The following is a 20,566-nucleotide window of genomic DNA, read 5'->3' on the forward strand; positions in this document are numbered from 1 at the left end:
TATTATATGCAATACTACTGCTCACATGAAAAGGATGTTTTTTCATTTCTGTCTTAGAAGAAAAATGACAGAGTTACATGGAAGGAAGTCTTAAAGAAATACACAAAACTATACATCTCATTATTTCTCTGATTTGACCACACATACTTACATTACTCAGTCTAGCCCAATTTGGGGGCATGTAGGTGGCACAATGAATGGAATATCAGACTTGAAATCTGGAAGACTTTCTTCCTGAGTTCAAATCTGGCCTTAGACATTTAGTTGTTATGTGACCCAGAAAAAAATCACTTCTCTCTGTTTGCCTCAATTGTAAAATGAGCTCGGGAAAAAGAAATAACAAACCTTTCCAGTATCTTTGCAAAGAAAACCCTATATGGGATTAAGATGAGTTGGAAATGACTGAAAACAGCTGAAGCACAACAGTTGCTTATTATAAGAATACAAGTCTATGGGTATCTATGATCATGATCCAAGTCTGGGAGGAAAGACAAATAAAAAGGACACTTAACTATTTCTTGCGACATTCACTGGCTCTATCAATTTTAAATTCAGGCAAACTGATGAATCCTTCTGCTTTTTCATCCTAAAGAACAAAAAAAGTCTTTTTTAGTACATCATCTACAGATGATTTACAATTAAATCATATAATTTATTCCCAATGATGTATCAAAGTGACTTTTCATTTTATTTCTTTAAATCAGAGCCAAGACTGATATTTTAGAAATGACAATTGTGGCTTCTCCTTAGTATACTTCAATGGTAAAAGTTGGACCTGAAGTACTGATGCATTTTGAACATTTTCCTTAATTTACATATCAAGATTTAGATATTTAAAATTTTCCAACAACTTTGATTTCCAGCTTATTTAAACAATATGCAACAATGCAAATATACAATATACAAAAAAAGAAGATAAAATGCTCCTTATCAAGATACTCTGCTAAATGCTGCTCCTGAAAAATGCAATCAACAGACCTGAACCATATTTTATTAAATATACAAAATCAACATCTTTCATATTCCAGAATACATATATGTTTTAATAGAGATTAATTAGTTCTTTGACTATTTGGATTGGAGTATATGGTATGTTGTAAGTATCCCTTGCTTCAAGTAGAACACAGGTGGTCACACCCTCCCTGACTTCTCAGGAAGGCTGAGATCACTTAGCAGAGATAGGGAACCAAACCAGACATTGTCAGCAGGTTCCCTGTGGGCTGAAGGGTCTTATACCTTACCCAGAATTCCCCTGCTATCTGTGGCTCTCTACAATATGTAATTAATATTGCTCTTTAACACATGTAAACACACGATCTTTCCACATGTAAAATGTTTTTTAATTGCACTTTAAAAAAACTAATAAATTCCTGTTTTTCTCCTAAAATATGGGAAGCTATGGTAAATGAGTTATACAATATCTAAGTTTAGATAAAAACTTTGTGACTACTGTCTTTGTTTATGCCACTTGGGCTTATCATGATGTTCTTAAAATTTTCTTCAATTGTTTTGAGGTGGGGGGAATAGTTGCATTCAATTTGACCATTCTGATTAAAATGAAATTATACTTTTCTTCAACACTTTCATTCTAAATTTGTAACACCTCAACAGCAACAGCTAGAGTATCTGTTCTCTATTTTCTCTTCTCTTTTCTAATATCTCAATGATTTCTAAGATCTTTTCCAGCTCTATAGTTTACATAAACACACATACATATTACTCAATGATTTCATTTCAAAGTCACATAGCAGTGACTATAGTAGATTTTTACTGGATGTTTTTTGAATGAATGAATGAAAATTTGAGCACTATCTATCACATAATTTGTTGAGACTTTCCCCCCAATTTTTGTTATTCAGGTTTTGTGACTCCATTTGGAGTTGTCTTGGAAAAGACACTGGAGTAGTTTGCCATTTTCTTCTGGTCATCTTACAGATGAGGAAACTGAGGCTAATAAGGTTATGTGACTTGCCTAGAGTCACACAGCTAGAGTGTCTGAAACTGGATTTGAACTGGGGTCCTCCTGATTCCTAGACTGGTATTCTATCTACTATGTTGTTAGAATCCTTACAAAGTGTTAATTCACTGGAATTGATAGAAACAATGCTTAAGTTTACACCTTTGAGAGTTCACACAGTAGCTCACCCATTAGTTCACAAGTATGGGAGATTCACAAAGTTACACCTCCCACAATCCCACTCTCTCAGAGGAGGAGTCAACCTTTGGGTTCACACCTTTAAGAGATCATATATAAGAAACTCTTAGAGTCATAAGTAAGCCAGTTCGGGAGATTGAGAGAGCCAGAATTCAGTTGGGAGATTCAGAACTGGAGGTTCAGAGGGAGCTGGAGGCGACAAAAGACAAGCTGCAAGAGCTCTTGGAACCAAGGAGGGAGATAAGCCTCTAAGAAAACTAACCGGGCTATTTTGGAAAAAAAAAAAAAAAACAATAAAGGATCTGAACTTTTAACAGCTGGTTGCATTTGAGGTGATTATTACTTTGAACTGAAACTAAGGCTGCTTCCAGAAGCTGCTCAGGAAACCTCCTCCCAGACAACGCTCATATTTTAGACAAGAAGAACACTACACTGTGCCATTTAGCTGCCCTTTTTCTCCTACAACTCTATTTTAATGGGAATCATAATTTCAAGTTTATATAATGTTCTACAAATGTTGTTTTATTTGATTCACACAATAATTCTATGAATTAGGTGCTAGTATTAGCTTCATTTTTAGCAATGAAGAAATTGAGTTTAAGAAATTAAGTGATTTTTTTCCAGCATCATACACAGATAACACGCGTCTGAAGTTGAACTTTAATGAAGGTCTTCCTGACCCTAGGTACCACAGTCTTATTTCTTAGGTTGTGCTAGAGTACTAGACTTGGAGTTGAGACCTGAATTTGAGTTTTGCCTTAAATACTTTCTGTGTTACTGTGTGACTGAACAAGTAACTTAATTTCTCAGGGCTGTTGTAAAGGTCAAAAAAGATAATACAGAGGTTTTGCAGATTTTAAAATATTACATAAATTTTATTATTATTGTAGTTGTCATTGCTATTTCCAAATAAAAAGAAGTTAGGAGTTAGTATGACTTGGAATATAAATCAGACTTAATCTTTACTTCCCAAAGAACAATAATATTACTTTGAAGAGTTATTAATTTAGCAATGGTAATATAATTGATTATAACCTTTAGAAACTAATAGATAAAAATGTCCAAAAATACACAGTTGACATTAAGAAAAATAATATATAATTTAGAAGCCAGTAGATTTATTGATAAATTGTCTAACAGCAAATTAAAATGTAGACACTGCAGTGTTTCTTACCATTCCTTCCAGATCATCTCAATGAAGAAAAGATATTGCTAATTTATGACTAAAAACAAGTATGTTAATCACTGAAGTTAAGGTCCTCTTGTAGAGGGCTAGGATACAGCATTTACTGTATAGATATGCATACATACAAACTATCAAAAGTATATAACAAAGAATAATGTGTGATGAGTTGCAAAAAATAGGAATAACTTCTGCAGACTACACAACTATAAATAACAGAAAAATTTATTAACTGCATATTGTTTCCTGAACATTATCCTAAGAGCAGAGGAGATACAAAGGTTTAATGAATTATGGTCCCTAACGTTAACATAGTAGAAAGTAAGCTTCTTGGGTACAGGAACCATCTCATTTTTTATTTGTATCCTTAGTGATTTACCCAGCCCTTAGAACATGGTAGGTTGTGTTTTTATTAAATGCTTTTGGATTGATTCATTAAAGGACCTTCATAAATAGTTTGGATACTAACACTGGTTGCTATTATATATGGTACTTACTTGATATGTGGACTAGAGATTAATAAGATAGAGTTATAATTCAATTTGACTGGAAGGTCATTATTGATTTTAAATTGGGAAAGCTTCCAGGATAAGGAAAAAATTTGGATATTTTCAAGCTCAACAGTTAAAGAGAGAGGGGAAGGATACAGGGAATAGGCCAAACAATGAGGACAGAGGGGTAAGAACAAATGTGTGTTTAGTGTGCTAAGAACTGTCCAATTTTGATGGCATATATTGTAATACTTATTAGTATTGTTCATTCATTTTTTCAGTCATGTTTGACTTTTTATAATTCCATTTAGGGTTTTCTTGGCAAAAATATTAAAGTGGCTTTTGCCATTTCCTTCTCTGGATCATTTTTACAAATGAGGATACTTAGGTAAACAGAGTTAGATGACTTTCTCAACTAAATGTCTTAGGCCAGATTTGAACTCAGGAAGATGTGTTTTCCTGACTCCAGGACTATCACTCTATCCACTTTGCAACACCTGACTGTCCTAATATTTATTGTATGACAATATTATAAAAATAATCACATAGTTAAATTATAAGCTGATAATTAGCTTTCAATCATGATCTGGCCAATGCATTAATAATATTACATTAGGGGCAGCTAGATGGTACAGTGAAGAGAGCACTACCTTTGAAGTCAGGAGAAACTGAATTCAAATCTGGCTTCAGACAATGGATACTTACTAGTTGTATGATCCTGGGCAAATCACTTAACCCTAATTGCCTTTCCAAAAAACAACAATAATTATAATTAGTTGTTGATATTAAACCAAGGATTTTTAGAAGGTAATGACCATAAGAGCCATAAAATTGAACTATCTAGAATAATAAACATTTTACTGTTTGAGAAACAAATAATGCAAATAGAATTCATTGATGTAATTATTCCATTTAAGACAAATTCTGCCTGAAAAAAATACAAACAAGTATATGATTGTAGCAGAAAAGTAAAGGCCAATGTAGAGACTGAGAAATATCTAAACAAAGATATTCTTCCTGGCTAGTAGCACAATTTCATAAGAATGTAGCATATTCTTTGGTATAATTCCAGAAGGTGATATTTGTAAATATGTGGTTAAAAGGAAAATTTTATTCCAGCAAAACATTTTTGCCAAATATTAGGTAGTAAGACTATTATTAAAATGAATCCAGAAGAATTGCATATCTAAGCTATAAAATAATAAAAATGGTACAGTTCTCTTGCAATTTTGCATTTACATCCCTAATGTCTAGCATAATAAACATTTGCTTGATGATTCTAACATTATGATTTAAAAATTTTGTGAATTTGTTCTTTTCCCCTTAATTAGGCAGGATATTGGGGACCAAGCTAGCTTCTTATATATTTCCAAGGGCAACTTTTCTGATGAATTGAAATGAATCCAAGGGATTCAGGTATTTAAAATTTGAAATGAAAATTCAGAAAGGAAAGCAAACAAGACCTTGAGCAAAGGCAAGATTTTTAATATGGTCTCATATTTTCATGAATAATAATCCTTTTAGTCAAGCTTCTGCTTGAGTTAGTTTGATATTTTTAGTTATATTTAGAGAATGTACTGCTGCTATATTTCATTGTACTCAAGGAGATTTAGTTGCTGTATTAAAATAAAGCAAATATGATCTTTGAGTCCACAAAAATGCCTAGTTAAAGAGGGCAGGTGGAAAGATGACTAACAAAAGTCTTGCAAAATGATTTTCATGTGATTATATGTTTCAAAAATACATTGTATGTTTTGGATTTTTTCCTAAGAACATTAAACACACCAGAAAATGAAATATGTTTATGGCTTACTTCTTCATTAATATACCAATACAGGGACGTATCCTTTAAAACAAACCAATATTTCTTCCATTTCTGTGAAAAATAGCTCTTGGCATCTTTCTTTTTCCAAAGCCAGCCTTCACAATCACCACGACCAAGATCTTTACAAGAAATTCGTCGTTTGCTCTTGCCTGCAATTGGACCTAAAGACATCAACGTATGACACTATTTTAAAAAGTTATTCATTACAAAACTGAGAGAAACTTATAAAACATAAAAAGGTTTAAGTTTGGGTTCCAAAATGAATACTCTTAGTTGGATATATTTTTTTTTTTTGTTTATACATGGGCCACATACCTATAACATTTTTCAACTCTCTTTCACTACTAATGGAATTCCAGTTCAGTAAGGAATTTGCTATCCCATCTATGCTCGGGATTATGAGACCACAAATTCTGATAAAAATAATACGAATTTCAGAACCTAGGACAGCACCTTAAATATTTGTTAATTGATAAACAGCTTTGGCACTTATGGCTGTGTTTGCTAGTGTCACAGAATCATAAGTTAAGAGGTAAAAGGGCTTTTAGAAAGTCTCTAACATACTCTCATTTTACAGATGGAGGAATTGAGCCCAGGGCGATTTCACAGTTAGCAGAGGTGTTTCTGAGCTTAGGTCCTCTTAATACACATCTTTCCATTCCTTAAATACTAGAAAACAAAATTTAAAAGAAAACCTCTGACTAAATTAGAAAGACTAGTTTTTCATACAATGACAGCATTTTAATTCTATCAAAGCAGACAAGAGAGATAATGAAGGATAGAAAATCCTGGCATGTTGTGATCCACAAGGTCAATGAAGAAACTAAGCAACTGAATAACAACAATAATAATAGCTCAGTAAATATGATGCTCAGTACAGAGAGCCATGCACAGTGTAAGTACTCAATAAATACGGAGGATTTGTGTGCAATTTTCATTTCTTACCTTTGTTTTTCTTCTTTGATTTATGTTGCAGAGAAGACTGTTGAAATGTCTGAAATCAGAGATATGAAAGAATGGGAAACACAGAATTAGTGGACACACTTCTGCATTCCAGGGTTGTTCCATTTAACAATATTTAAATCTACAATGTGATAATGAACTTTTTACTTCTCTACTAAAGACTTCTCAAATAAAGTTATCCATGCTATCTGGCTTATGTTATTAATTTTTCCTAGGAAGATAAAACAGTAGCAAGGTAGTCTATTACACAGTGTTGGGAAATTTTGATTTAATTCTTGGCTCTGCCACTTACTCTGGATGTCAGTTCACATTTCTAAGCTTCAATTGGTTTATTGCCAAAACCCCCCCAGCATAATAATACTTGCAATAACCACTTCAAAAGGTTGTTATGAGATCAGATAGTTGGAAGCCTTTAATATGCTAGAGAAACACAAATTATTATCAGGATAGATAGGTTAGATTTTTCTCCTTTTTATAGAAGGTTGACTAGACTAAGGAGAGTATAAGTGAATGGAAACAAACCCAAGTCATCCAAGTATTTGTTCTGTATCACACAATCAGTATGTGTCAGAAGAGTAATATAGCCATTATACTGTACTTTCTCAAGGTGAGCAATCTCCCCCCCTAAAAAAGCCACGTCCACTTATTAACAGAAATGTGGGTACAACTTGGGCTTTTTAGTAGTCCTCAGAAGATTTTGAACTTAAGGAGTGGTCAACTCATATCTTTTCTATTTGTACTATAGAGTCTGCCTATAGTATTTGGATCTTTCTGAACTATTTGGACAACAAATAACATTAAACAGGACTACTTTCCTCCATGAAAATTCATTATATAGCCAAATGAATTTACAAAGTATATAAACAAGAGTATAATAATTCTAATTACTAAAAATTCTTTAATACTTCAAAAATATTAAGGTAAGTTTCCATTAAGTTTTAAATCTTCCAATTGTCTTTAAAATTATCCCAATGATAAAAGTGCTATATATAGCTTTCCAGAAATACAAGTGTGTGACAATTTTCTTGGCATTCCAGGGTATTTCTAGTAGCAAATCCCTAGACTCATGTCTTTTTTTCCCTCTTTAGTGACTTATGAGGAACTGTCAGATTTCAAAAATTGATGTAATTCAAAGACAGGTATTTGTAGTTATTGTTAAATTGCTTGTAAAAAAGGAACATGATTTATTTTATTTGACTTTTTAATCTAGGACTTAGAAATCAAACTATAAAAATTGTTATCCCTTTGAAACACAATTCTTTTCTTCAATGAAAACAAAAGCATATCAGAAAGCAGCCTTTTTGCACTTTTCAACTAAAATAAGTTATTTAGGCTCTCAGTTTCTTTGGCAATGCACATCTCTCCTTATTTTTAAAGTATTTTCAGATGAGAGGGAGCTCAATTAATGCTATGTCCCAAAGACTAAAGTTATGTCACCTTTCCCCCCACAAATTTAGAAAAATGAAAAAACCTGTAAGTCATATTTTTCTTGAAAAAATTGGGCAAATATCTTTTAAACAGAATGTTGTTTCTTTATTTTATATGTTGACAGAAACTAGTTACTGATCAAAAGCTTTGAATTTAGTTAATGTGGATCTAGTTAAATTTCTTATTATTGAAAGTCAGAAGTGGATTTGCTTTCCTTTAAATTTTTATCCCAAATTGGATAACTTTTTTTAAAAGAGGAAACTCATGAAATATAAGTACTGTGCTATCTTCCAAAATTTCTGACAGGACCACAAATGGAACATTGATTCATTGATTGAATCCAACAGATGTTCTCATGTTTTTCTTTTTCTTGTCATGGAGGCAAGATATAGCATCATAATTTAAGTTGATGGATATCTCAAAAAAGATACTTCTATTTCCTTCAAATGTTTTAATAGCAAATAAAGATACATCTCCAACACAAAGCTAGAATTGTTTATTTCAACTGTTCACTACAGTCTAGCAATCAGCTAATTAATTGGTATGTCTAATTTCTCTTCTTATCCTATGAAAATGTTAATTTTTTTGCATTATATGGATACAGGTTAGGAGTGGTTTTCTATCACTTTCACTCTTTAGTTTATCTTCTAATGTGGGTGTTCCACAGGAAATAACATAGTTAGAAGATAGCAGGAAAATGAAAAATGAAAAGAATTGGCAAAGAATATGGATTGAACAGCTATGAAAAAAGAATTCTGCATACACAGGTCCATTATTTCATTGTAAAAACTTTATTTTTTTCTTTTGGATTTAAATTTTAATTCTAGGAAAAGACTCCTTTTTTGTTGAAGGCTTTTCTGTTTTATATCTCTCTTCTAATTCCTAAATTCATTTATGGGAAAATTAAAATTGAAACTGGATAAAAAATTTCAAGTTCAGGTTTTATGCCAAGTTCAAAACATAGTGTAGCTATCACTGAAAGCAATTCTTAAACTTGAATTAATCATAGTACTACATATTTATAAAGTAGGTTAAATTTTTTTCACTCTCAATATACTTTTCTGTCCAACGGATTGTCACAGGAAAAGCAAAGGATCCCTTCTTAATGTATTTGAATTATTTTTAGTAATTAAAATTTATATAACTTATTCATAAAACCTAATAATTTACATCTCAAGAAAATTGTTTTCAAACATACTATACATATGTACTTATGTAGGGCTTATCCTTTTCATGATGAAAAATGTTGGCATGTAAGCTCCTTGAGGCAGAGACTAATTGTTTCTTTTGTTGTTATGTCCCCAGAATGTAGGATAGCACCAGGCACACTGTAGGCACTTAATAAATACATGATATTTAATTAAAAATTTTTATTTTTTTTAAAGTTAATCATTTTTGGATAAAAATGTTGATTTTTCTCAATCCTTCTTTTCCTGAAACCATTTTATTTACTGATATTTTATAAAGCCTGGTTTTGTATCCTTCTAAGATAAATTCTAATACAGAACAATTATCTTATTCCTTAGGCACTGTATAAATAAACATCTATTTAGATGAAAGAAACTTTAGTACACAACACTATTTCATCAATGACTTTTCAATTCCGTTTGTTTCTTTGCATCATTTCACCTGAGATTCAATGCCTTTATCTCTCTTCAGTGAGAAAAATAAATGGAATTCATGGGAACAAATTCAAGAGAAATGAATAAGAATGAATAAATTCCAAATATAGAATGCAAAAGTCACTTTCAGGCACGATGCAGTTATTATTATACCTACTCTGTATGATTGGTTTTCATAATATCTTTATATAAAATGGGAAAATCTCAATTAGCCTCTAATAATTATTTAAAAACTATACACTTAGCAAAAGCAAATTACTTTTAGAAATGCACATTAATTTTGAGTCGTGTTCAAAATGTCCAAATTATTGCCTACTTGATAAATTATACTATTACATTTTTGCAGAAATACATTTCAGATTATATTTGCTGGAGGTTAAATGATGACAGAGAATCAAAGTTGGCCAATTTAAAATGTTATCCTTATTCAATAAAATAGCTCATCAAATTCAGAGATTAGCAATTGTAAAGAAAATAAATTGATTGTAATTAAAGACTTTTTTTCAAGTTAAAAAATGAAGTTGGATATGGCAGAGTATTTAATGCTAACGAAACACCTCAAAGGAAATGTGTTTAGCCCTTTACATTTTACAAAGTCCTTTATATAATTATTGTATTCAACTCTCATAACCCTGTGAGGTGGATTGGCATTTTTATTCCCATTTTACACATGAGGGAATTGAGGTCAAGAGGGTGACAATAAGTGTCAGGATTTGATCCAACATTTCTCTTGTCTCCCTTCTTGCTGCTTAAAGACAAATAAAAATAACTGTGCCCACGGGCCAGATGCAGCACCTGAGGACGGTTATCTCCCTCACTCAGGGGTATGAAGTTTCTTTTCTTTATTTAAAGGCCCATAAAACAAAGTTTTTGTTTTTACTATAGTCCGGCCCTCCAACAGTCAGAGGGACAGTGAACTGGCCCCCTATTTAAAAAGTTTGAGGACCCCTGAACTACATCATTTAAGTCTCTAAATTAAGCTCATATTCAGCACTAGTGAGATTCCCATAAGTAGATCATTGCACATTGAGAAATTTAATGCAACATTCTAATAATTGGATGTTAATAGTTGTTTACAAATATCTCATTTAATCCATAAAACAATGTGGTAAAGTGGTAGTTATTATTATCTCATTTTCTACAAAGGAAATTAAACTCAAGTGGCCAAGTCCCTTGTCCAGGGACACACAGCTAAAAGGCCTAAATTAAACTTTGAACTCAGGCTATTTGGCTTCAAGTTCAGTACTTTACTTACTGGACCAACTAGGTTTTTGTAACTAGATTATCATTTGCTTGTTTTGGAATAGATTTTTTTTTAAGGAATATCCAAGAATTCCCAGTTAACAAATTCTCTCTGCCAATGCAAATCACCACCTACTCTGCCCACTTATTCTTAGAGAGCTGCCTCCTGGCATTAAGATGTTAAGCAATTTATCCAGAGTTACATAGCTAATAGGTGTCAAAGATGGTCTTAAGACCAAGTCTTCTTGTTTCCTAGATATCTCTCTATCCTCTATAGCAACTACCTCTGATACATTTATCATTAAAAAATTAATAGAGGTAAATTCTAGCCCTCAACATCTTGACAAGGTAATTTATAGACACAAATGAGAATAAATTGTCTATCAAGTGCTTAAAGTAAACAAAACTTAAATGAAATCATCAGAACATTGTATTCAAACAGCATTGTTTTTGCAACAAGTCCTAAACTGTTTTTTAAGAAAGCTCCTAAGACATAATTCATTACACATTAATATTTTTCTTTTGGCATTGTATTACCTATAAATAACTTCAATTTAAGTGTGATCAATTTAGATGTAGTTATTTTCCCCCAAGTTATTTGACAGCAAAATTTTCTCCTTTGAATATATCATTTTGTATCTCACTTCATTTTTTCTTTTCTTTTTTTTTATTGGTTTACTAGTTTTAAAAAAATGACAAAATGGGGATGATTGTTTTTAATAAGTTTATTCTATGTGAAATTTAATATACAAAATTCAAAGGGCTGTTCCAGATAAATTTCCAGATAACTTCTTAGAAATTGAAGAATTGCTTAAAATAAAAATAAACTGAAACTTTATATTATTCATGTCTTATTTACAATATCATTTATCTGACATGGTTTTCCAAGAAATTTCATATATCCCCTTTTGAAATGTGAGGTTACCTATACCTTCAAAAATGTGATCTGTACCAAAGAGAAGATAGTGACTCATGTCTATTTTAAATACTTAAAATCTCAAATGATATATGATTAAATTAAAGTTTATAATTTTTAAAGTAGACTAATATTTGCTATACTGAACAAGTTAATTAAATTGTCTGAAGCTGGTTAAAATTAGGTGAACAAAACAATTAAAATTATTCACTAGACATCCTACAGTCTTACACTAGAAACTATCTATCCCAAGTAGATCGTAATGATTTAAATTACCATATACATATTAAGTTCTTAGATAGCAAAATTGTTCTCATATCAAAAGTCACAGGATGATTTGCCTAAGTTGTCCTGAAGAATAAATTTTATTCTTACATAGCCATTCTCAATAGAATTCATCTCATTTTTTCCAATATGACTGATAAAAGTTTAATTGAATGCATATTTTTCTCTTATGATGATAATAACCAATGACTAATTAAAGGAACACCAAGAGAAACTAATGAAAAGTTATTAGAATAAAAGTGTAGCATATGCATTCTCCTTCTGCTTGATTCTGTCAAATAATTGGTTATAAACAACTGAAAAAGAGGAAATCTGAAATAAGATTACAGTATTATAACCATGCTATTAAATAGAACAAGTATGTATAAGTCAAATTTTCAAAGAATCAATGACATTAATTACATCTATCCCCTCTTATATTATAGATGGCAACCTATACTCACTTTATTCAATTGTTCCATCCTGTCTATGTCCTCCCCAAAATTCCCATCCAATTTATGTAAAGACTTGCCCCAATGTAGTATAGAAGAAAAAACACTAGATCAATGATGGAGGACCTGACTGCCATTTTCTACCTGTATAATGTGGGGCAAGCCATTTAGCTTCCGTGGTTCTCAGTTTGCCCTTCTATAATATGAAGCAATTGAGCTAAATGACATTTGTCACTTTCATTTCTAAATCTACAATCTGTTAGCATCCTAAAGGCAGCAGTGCAGCCCATGTGCTACCATACATCATTCTTTAATCCTGAGACATAACTGTCCCACTTCCTTTTGCTTATTCTTCTACACAACATCTCTATGCCATTCATCATATGTATCATTGCCTCCCAAATATTTATCCACTTCTTTTTGGCTCACTTGTACTTTGGAATCTTAGAAGATATTTGAAAAGTCTTTTCTTTATGGCAACACTGAAAAAAACTTGGAAATGTGAATCTTTGTTTCCTCAGTCATTTCATCTTTCACCCAACACAGCCTTGAGAGAAAGATTTCAATCACATTGGTTATGATTGGGATAGGTGTAACTGGGTACCTCAACATACTCCTAGAGAAAGCCTGTGTCACTCAAGGAAGAGTCTGCTTCTTTGGAAACCTTCTATGGAAGATTGGGGAAAATGTATTCTTGATCCTTTCTCCTTGTCTGGATAATTAAAAATACAGATCAGCATTTTCTTTGCAACTTACAGATTCAGTCAGTTGCCTAGGACACTGACAGATTGAGTTCCCATGGTCATATAACCAGTACATATCAGAAGTGGACTTGAATCTAGATTTTCCTTGTTTTGCGGTGGTAATTAGTAATTAAAAATAAGGACTTTTGTGTTAGAAATCTTATTGGAAGTGCTGTTTCAGTAATGTAATCTGGCCTATTCTTTCTCTTTTTCAAGTGTGAACCCAGCTCACTTGTATATCATGAGTGCCTGTTTAAAATTTATAAACTGCATACTATGTCCTTGGGAGTCAGATTGGATGGATGGGATGGATGCACCTTGTTATATCTAGAGGTAGAATCATGGGTCATAGTTCCCAGACCTTCTGAAGGCCTGAGCTACAACATAACTTAGGTCTCCCCTTGTATTCTGGGTCTGGTACCAAAGCTGAGGAGACCTATTTCCAGTTTGTTGAGCAATTGTCATCCATTGCTTAATAAATTGAAATACTTGGAAACTTGAACCTTTGTTTCCTCAGTCATTTCATCTTTTACCCAATACAGCTCTGAGAGAAGCGTTTCAATGGCAGTGGGTATGAATGGGATAGGTGTAACCTAGGTAGCTCAACATATTCGTAGAGAAAGCCAGTGGCACTCAAAGCAGTCTGCTTATTCCTATGGAGGCCTGGGGAAAATGTATTCTTGATCCTTTCTTCCAGTCTTGATGATTAGAAATTTCTATTTTGAATGGTTATGGTTGTCACCAAGGAAGCTGATGCTTGATATACACATTATCTGTATCCATTGGAAGTATCTGGAAGATCTTAACATTGATGGGATTTTCCCTTCATTTGGATTCTCTAAGAGAAAATTTTCATGACAATGATGGTATTATTGAATAATTATGTCTGTGATTGTAACTACCAAGAAATCTTAACGTATGCATGCATAGGAAGAAGGCATTGTACTATGTGCTTACTATGTGCAAAACACTATACCAGGTATTAAAAATACAAATAGAAAATTAAGACAATACATCCTCTCAAGGACTTACATTCTAATGAGGGTACAAGCAGTTATGGAAAGTTTCAAATGTAAATCAGATGGAAAGTTCCCATGGCCTTTAAGGTGTAGGTGATAGATAGAAAAAAAAAATCCGAACTCTTGCTGGAGAAGAACTTTTAAAGTTAACATCTGTTTTGTTTAGCTACATGTCTTTTTGGTATTAGCAAACAAAAACATAGCAATATATTGCACCCTTTAAATCTTTCATTCAATTTGTGACTGTAGATCTGCGACAGAATACTATTTCTTAAAGTCTGTTCCTTTCTTATAGTTTCATCAAGAATACCCTTAGTAAATGTGTAGATCATTTTCATAAATATTTCATAGAAAGGAGATAATAGTCCTATGATTCAATAATTATTGATGTCTTTTCTTGATTCTTTTCCAGTTTTCAAACTGCCGTGTTCCTTTTCTAGTTATTTCTGGACAGAAAAAAATAGATGAAGAATTTTAGAAATAGATAACATTCATGGAGGACTTCACTTCTCCACACATCTGGAATGCCTTTATTAAAAGCTGAGTAGTCAGTAACTTTATGGCTTATATTGATGATCATTTCATTTTTTAATGGGCAGAACTGCTAAAAAAGGAAATTAAATTAGTAAGTAACATTAAATTGGGAATGAGGATAGCCAGCACAGTGAATGCCAGAATCAGGAACAAATAAGGTCAGAGTATTGCATTGAATCTAATAAAATTAAAATCATGTAGGATAAAATGTTGTCTCAAATGGGTTCAAAATTATAAAGAATGGGGGGAAGGCATGACTAAATAGCAATTTGCCTGAAAACGAAAATGATAATAGTAGACTTCAAATTCAGCATAATAAGCAAATGTAATGTAGCAAACAAAAACGTTAATATGATCTTTGAGCTACACTGAAAAATTTGATTTCCAGGAAAGTAGAGAAAAAATGATGGCCCCTCTGTATTTTGCCTTGACCTAATAGTAGCTGGAATATTGTGTTCAGTTTGGGATACCATAGTTCAAGAAGGATTATCAAGGAGAACTTAAGAATGTCTAGCCTGGGCAACTACAAGAGTCTTAGATTCATGTCATATGTATATTGAATGAAAGAACTGGGAATGTTTGGCCAGGAGAGGAAAAGACTAGGTGTGTCAACAATTTTCAAGTATTTTAGCTATAGTGTGGAAAGGGATTTGACTAGTCTTACTTCATTAAAAAGGAATAGAACCAAGAATAATAAATAGAAGTTACAAAGAGGAAAATTTAAGTGTGTCAAAATCCTCCCACAACTTTCTAACAATTAAAGCTGTTCAAAAATTTGAATGGACTGCTTTCAGAAGCAATGAGTTCTTCCATAATGGAGATCATCAGAGTCTAGATGACCAATTCTTTGGTATATCATAGGGGGTCTGCCTTTCACTTGTGGTTTGGATGATATGGCTGCTAAAGGCCTTTCCAACTTTCAAGATTCTGTGATTCTCATCCTCAGAGTTTGTAGGTTTTCTCCCAGGTATCATAAAAATTTATTTTGCTTTCAATATGGGTTCTTCTGTGTGTGCTTGATTCAGTTGAGATGTTCTTTTTGACTTTATCTTCTTAGGTGCTATTTCCACATCTAGTTTTCATCTGCCCACAAACAGAGGCCCTATAGTCTAAAAATAACAGTTCCACAAGGGTGAAACTAATATGGCACGGAAACGCTGACAGATCTGCTCCCTTTCCCCTCTCTTTGTTGTCCTCTTTCTAGTTTCATTAAAAAAAATTGATCCTGGACATGTCAGGCTTAGGTTGGTCTACACCAAGTTTTCCAAAGACTCATATTTTGCTTTACTACTCTTCACTATTATATGAGCTAACAAGAATTCCTCTTAGATTTTTGATGTTATTGCTATTCAGTTATGTTTGACTCTTGATGACTCCATTTGGAGAATGTTATTTCCTCTTAATGGAGGAACTTAAGAGGAAACTGAGGCAAACTAAGACATAGATGTACACAAATATTTATAGCTGTTCTTTTTGTGGTAGCAAAGAACTGAAAACTGATATGATGCGTATCCATTGGGGAATGGCTGAATAAGTTATGTTATATAAATGTGATAGAATACTAGTGTACTATAAGAAGTGATAAGGGGTCTGATTTAAAAAAAAATCTGGGAAGACTTGAATGAACTGATATACAATAAAGTGAGCAAAGCTGGAGAACAATTTGTACAGAAACATCAATATTGTAAAAGAGATTTTGGACCTGAAAATAAAGTGAAATTGAATTAATAAAAAAGAAAAAAATATTCTGTATGAAATAGTAATAATGTAAGTCACTGGGAATCCTTAAAGCATTTAAAATGTATACTTATTTTGATGATATATAAAAACTTTCCTCATAAAGGAAGACACTCAATTTACCACCCCAATGCCATCATCTATAATATTTATTTTAACTTTGTTACATTCTTTTCCCCTTGATCTGGTCTAGCCCAAACAACTTTGGAACTATTTATGATTTCTTTACAAACCCTAATCTCTAGGAACATCCATCAAAGCACCTGAAGGATTATGGGGCTCATATGTACAAATCAGCTGATTGTTTCAAAATAGAGGAAGTCCTTTCTTGAAATGTAAGTTATTCCTTTGCCAGCAACAGACATGCTTGATATTACTGAATGCTCCATTTCCTAAAAGGCTAAATCTTTTTGGTACATTTAAAAGGAGGGGAGTGGAGAATACTTTATCCAGTCCTATTAATAATATCTATCCTGAGATTGCTATATTGTATTTTATAGTTCAAATTTAAATTCAATATGTGACAGGCAAAAGTACATTAAATCTGTGTCAAGAGATATTTATGCAAATAATTACAGGATGAACTCTGAATGAATGTGTTGAATTCATAATTCCATGTACAAAAACAGAATGTGTTAAAATAAAGGACCATTATGGAAGTATTGTTGGTGATCTTCTTGACCATAGTAATGCATGTAATAGCATTCTGTTTGAGTGGCTATAAAAGATGCTTTTTCAGACCTTTATCTGAAAAGACCATTTGTCTTTTCATTTTTGTTCACAGATGTTCTGTTCAACTCTCCATTCCCTCCAACGCCACTCCCCATCCCACAACACTTTTTGTATGGGAAAGGCAGGAGGGGGGAGGATAATTTGAGTCATTCTTTTCCTGAAATTTTTGGGAGTGTTTATTTCAATTTTGGAAGAAATCAACAGCTTCTTAGGCTTCATTTTGAAAGCTCTGATCTTAATAGATTCTTCTCAAATTGTAAGTGGCCAAAGTTTAGAGAAAAATTTGCAATCTAATTGTTGTCTCTTGTTGCTATGAAGCATTTCCTCTTGCTTTAATTTTCTTTAAAATACTTAGATTATTCAATTACTTAAAAACCTATTGCTTTGTTGATAGAAAAATTTCTAAGTAATCTTCAAACACCTAACACAAAGGTTTCTCATTCCTCCTTCCATTTGCTGAGCAAAAGGGAATTTTCTGATTAAGCAGTCTAAAGGGAAGCAATTTTTAGATTCCATATTTTGGTGTAATCCAAAGAAAGCTAAATCTGGGCAATTTAGAATGGTGATGAAGGAGAGATGTTGAGTGTGTGTGTGTGTGTGTGTGTAGTGTGTCACCTAAATATACCAAAAGGATTTATGTGTGTGAGAATTGTATAGTAGCTAGGAGGAGAAAAAAATCTTAAATAAAAAAATATTTATTAAAGAGATTTGAAATATATTGTGGCACATAAAGTTGTGCTCTTAAGTATTCTTTTAATAGATGTGCCCTAATATATGTCAAGGCTTTCTATTCTACATTCCTTTGCCTCTGAATATTCCAGAATGAAAATAGACTCCATATGGTTCTATAACATTACACTGAGCCCCTGAGGAGAATGGGATATCCTGACATATGTTTTGACAGTACAGGCTAGATTATCTCTGAGCAATGGTAGGGCATTGTGTATCAAGCCTTCAAGGAATAGTTTGGCACATGCTAAGTCTGAAGTTTGGCAGGAAATGTAATCTGAGTTTTCATTGCTTAGAACATCCTATCTATCTATTCCAAGTAAGAATTTTTAAGGCTACAAACTGGTAAGTTAAGAAAGAAGTTGCTGCTGGATGGGCTCTAGAGAAAGTTAAAAAAAAAGATTATAAGGCCAATGCTTTATCCAAAGAAATTTGAACATATCAGAGTTGTCAGGAAAATGGATGATAACTATCTCTCCCTTCTTTAAAGAAGACTCATAAACCTCAAAAAGAAAGTCTTCCATTATTAGAAAAAAGCCTCAATTAATGAGCTGAGTGAAGACAGGAAAAAAGGTTGCTGACAATCAGTGATAATTTGGAAAATCATAAACATAAATTCATGTAACTTAGAATAAAAAGAATAAAGCAAAAGGAAAAGCTAAATTCTTTGGCATGAATATATTGATGCTCTTTCCTTAATCTCCAGCATGAAGTGTGAAAGAAGCTATACAATGGGAATATTTACAAACAAGTGCTTAATACAGCCTGAAAGATATCAATAAACTGAAAGCTTGTATTAACCCATCTCCCCCTGATAACTTCTGTAAATTTTATCATAATTAGCAAATGATATTGCTGTTCTAGTTCAAAGGTTTTTACCATACTATTTAGTAATCATTTACCAAAACCTTATTAAAGAGGGATCTCATGATAGTTTCTTAGTTTTGCTAATGTGGAAAAAAAACTGAGGGGTTTGCTCATTCAGAGTAGAAGAGGTAAAATGGTAGACACATTTTCTTTCAAACTTACATACAGTATCAATCAATACTCAATGCAACTTTAAAACCCCATGTCCATACCGATGAGGAAATTAATGATCCAAAGATGAGTTCCTGTTTACATAGTAACCTAATGATTATTCTTGTGATCATACAACTCAGAAAATTTAGGTTTGAATCCATCCCAAGTTTTGCCACTTACTTTCTGTGACACACTGTATGGCTGTGGACAAGTTACTTAACCTTCTTTGTCTTATTCCCCTCATCTGTAAAACATACTGGAGAAGGAAACTGCAAATCTCTCCAGTACCACTGCCAAGAAAACTCCAAATGGTGTCATGAAATGGTTAAATACAAGCAAAGATTTTTTTGTGACCAGATAACTCAAGAAACTTGGGTTTGAATCCCAGACCTTGCCACTTACTATCTGATCTGAGATTGTGCTGAGTCATTTAATTTGTCTGACTCTCGATCTCATCTATAAAATGAGGGAATAGATGATTTCTGCAGTCTTATCTATGCTCAGAGGTCCATGTTAACTCTGAAGACTTGTCAAGAAAGGCAATCTGAGTTTTTATTGATTAAAAAAAAGTGTTCAATGTTCCTTCTAGGTGAGCATTTATTAAAAAACCCTCAATCCAGTATCCTCTTTTTTGTTTTTGTAGGTAATCAGGGTTATGTGACTTGCTCAGATCACACAGCTAATAAATGTCAGAGGTCAGATTTGAAGCAAGTCCTCCTGACTCCTGCACAAAAATGAGAAAACAAATGGTCTTTTCAGATAAAGGTCTGAAAAAGCATTTCTTATAGCCACTCAAAATTATTTAACAGGCCACTTATCAATTTAGGATCCTCTGATTCCTCTATTACTCAAATTTGTGGGCTTTCATTGTGTGCTATGCAATATTCCACTGATTCATTGTTAATTGTCATTATTTTGATCACTTTTATTAGGATCATCTTTGCTGGAATGGGAAAATCCAGTATTTTAAATCTATTACCTTCAGTTGAATAGAAAAAAAATCATTTTATAATTTGCTACATTCAAGCTTCCATTCAGAAAATAACATGCAAAGTCACATGTTATGTTCCATGTTAAAGGTACAATCACTTTCAGATGTCCTATGAATATGTAGGTTTCAAATGGTCACACTTCACAAGTGAAAGGTTTAACCTGAAGAATTTCAATATGACTGAATGTACCATTTTCATAAGGGAAACTCTTGATTTGTAGGTATTCCAAAAGCTTGACTTTCTATATATGAAAGGTCAGAGTAGAGCCCATTTACTTTTTTTTTGATTATTAGAGAGGGCTAGGTTGGAAAAAAATTGGAAACCATATTTTCCACCAAGAGGTCTCTATGTAGGAGCCTGTTAATAAAGTTAATTCAATTCAAAACACTTATGAATTCTTTATTATATATGTATATATATACACATATACATACATATATACACATTTATATGTATATACTCCATCACCTTCAGCTATATGGAGACAAATAAATCATCTTATAGTATACTAAATATTGT

General features: G+C 32.5%; 1 protein-coding gene across 11 annotated transcripts in view; it reads right to left on the bottom strand.

The window, feature by feature from the left end:
• CNKSR2 (connector enhancer of kinase suppressor of Ras 2) overlaps nt 1-20,566 on the bottom strand; it is a 315,200-nt gene that overhangs the window by 68,262 nt on the left and 226,372 nt on the right. For all 11 annotated transcript variants that reach the window (XM_031959496.1, XM_031959493.1, XM_031959498.1 and 8 more), the window contains 3 exons: nt 6,600-6,648; nt 5,643-5,815; nt 513-586 (listed from right to left, as the gene is read on the bottom strand). In XM_031959496.1, the coding sequence (XP_031815356.1) occupies nt 513-586; nt 5,643-5,815; nt 6,600-6,648 (296 nt within the window). The remainder of the gene's footprint in view (nt 1-512; nt 587-5,642; nt 5,816-6,599; nt 6,649-20,566) is intronic.

The sequence above is a fragment of the Sarcophilus harrisii genome, chromosome 3, assembly GCF_902635505.1.
Source record: "Sarcophilus harrisii chromosome 3, mSarHar1.11, whole genome shotgun sequence".
NCBI classification, from domain to species: Eukaryota; Metazoa; Chordata; class Mammalia; order Dasyuromorphia; family Dasyuridae; genus Sarcophilus; species Sarcophilus harrisii.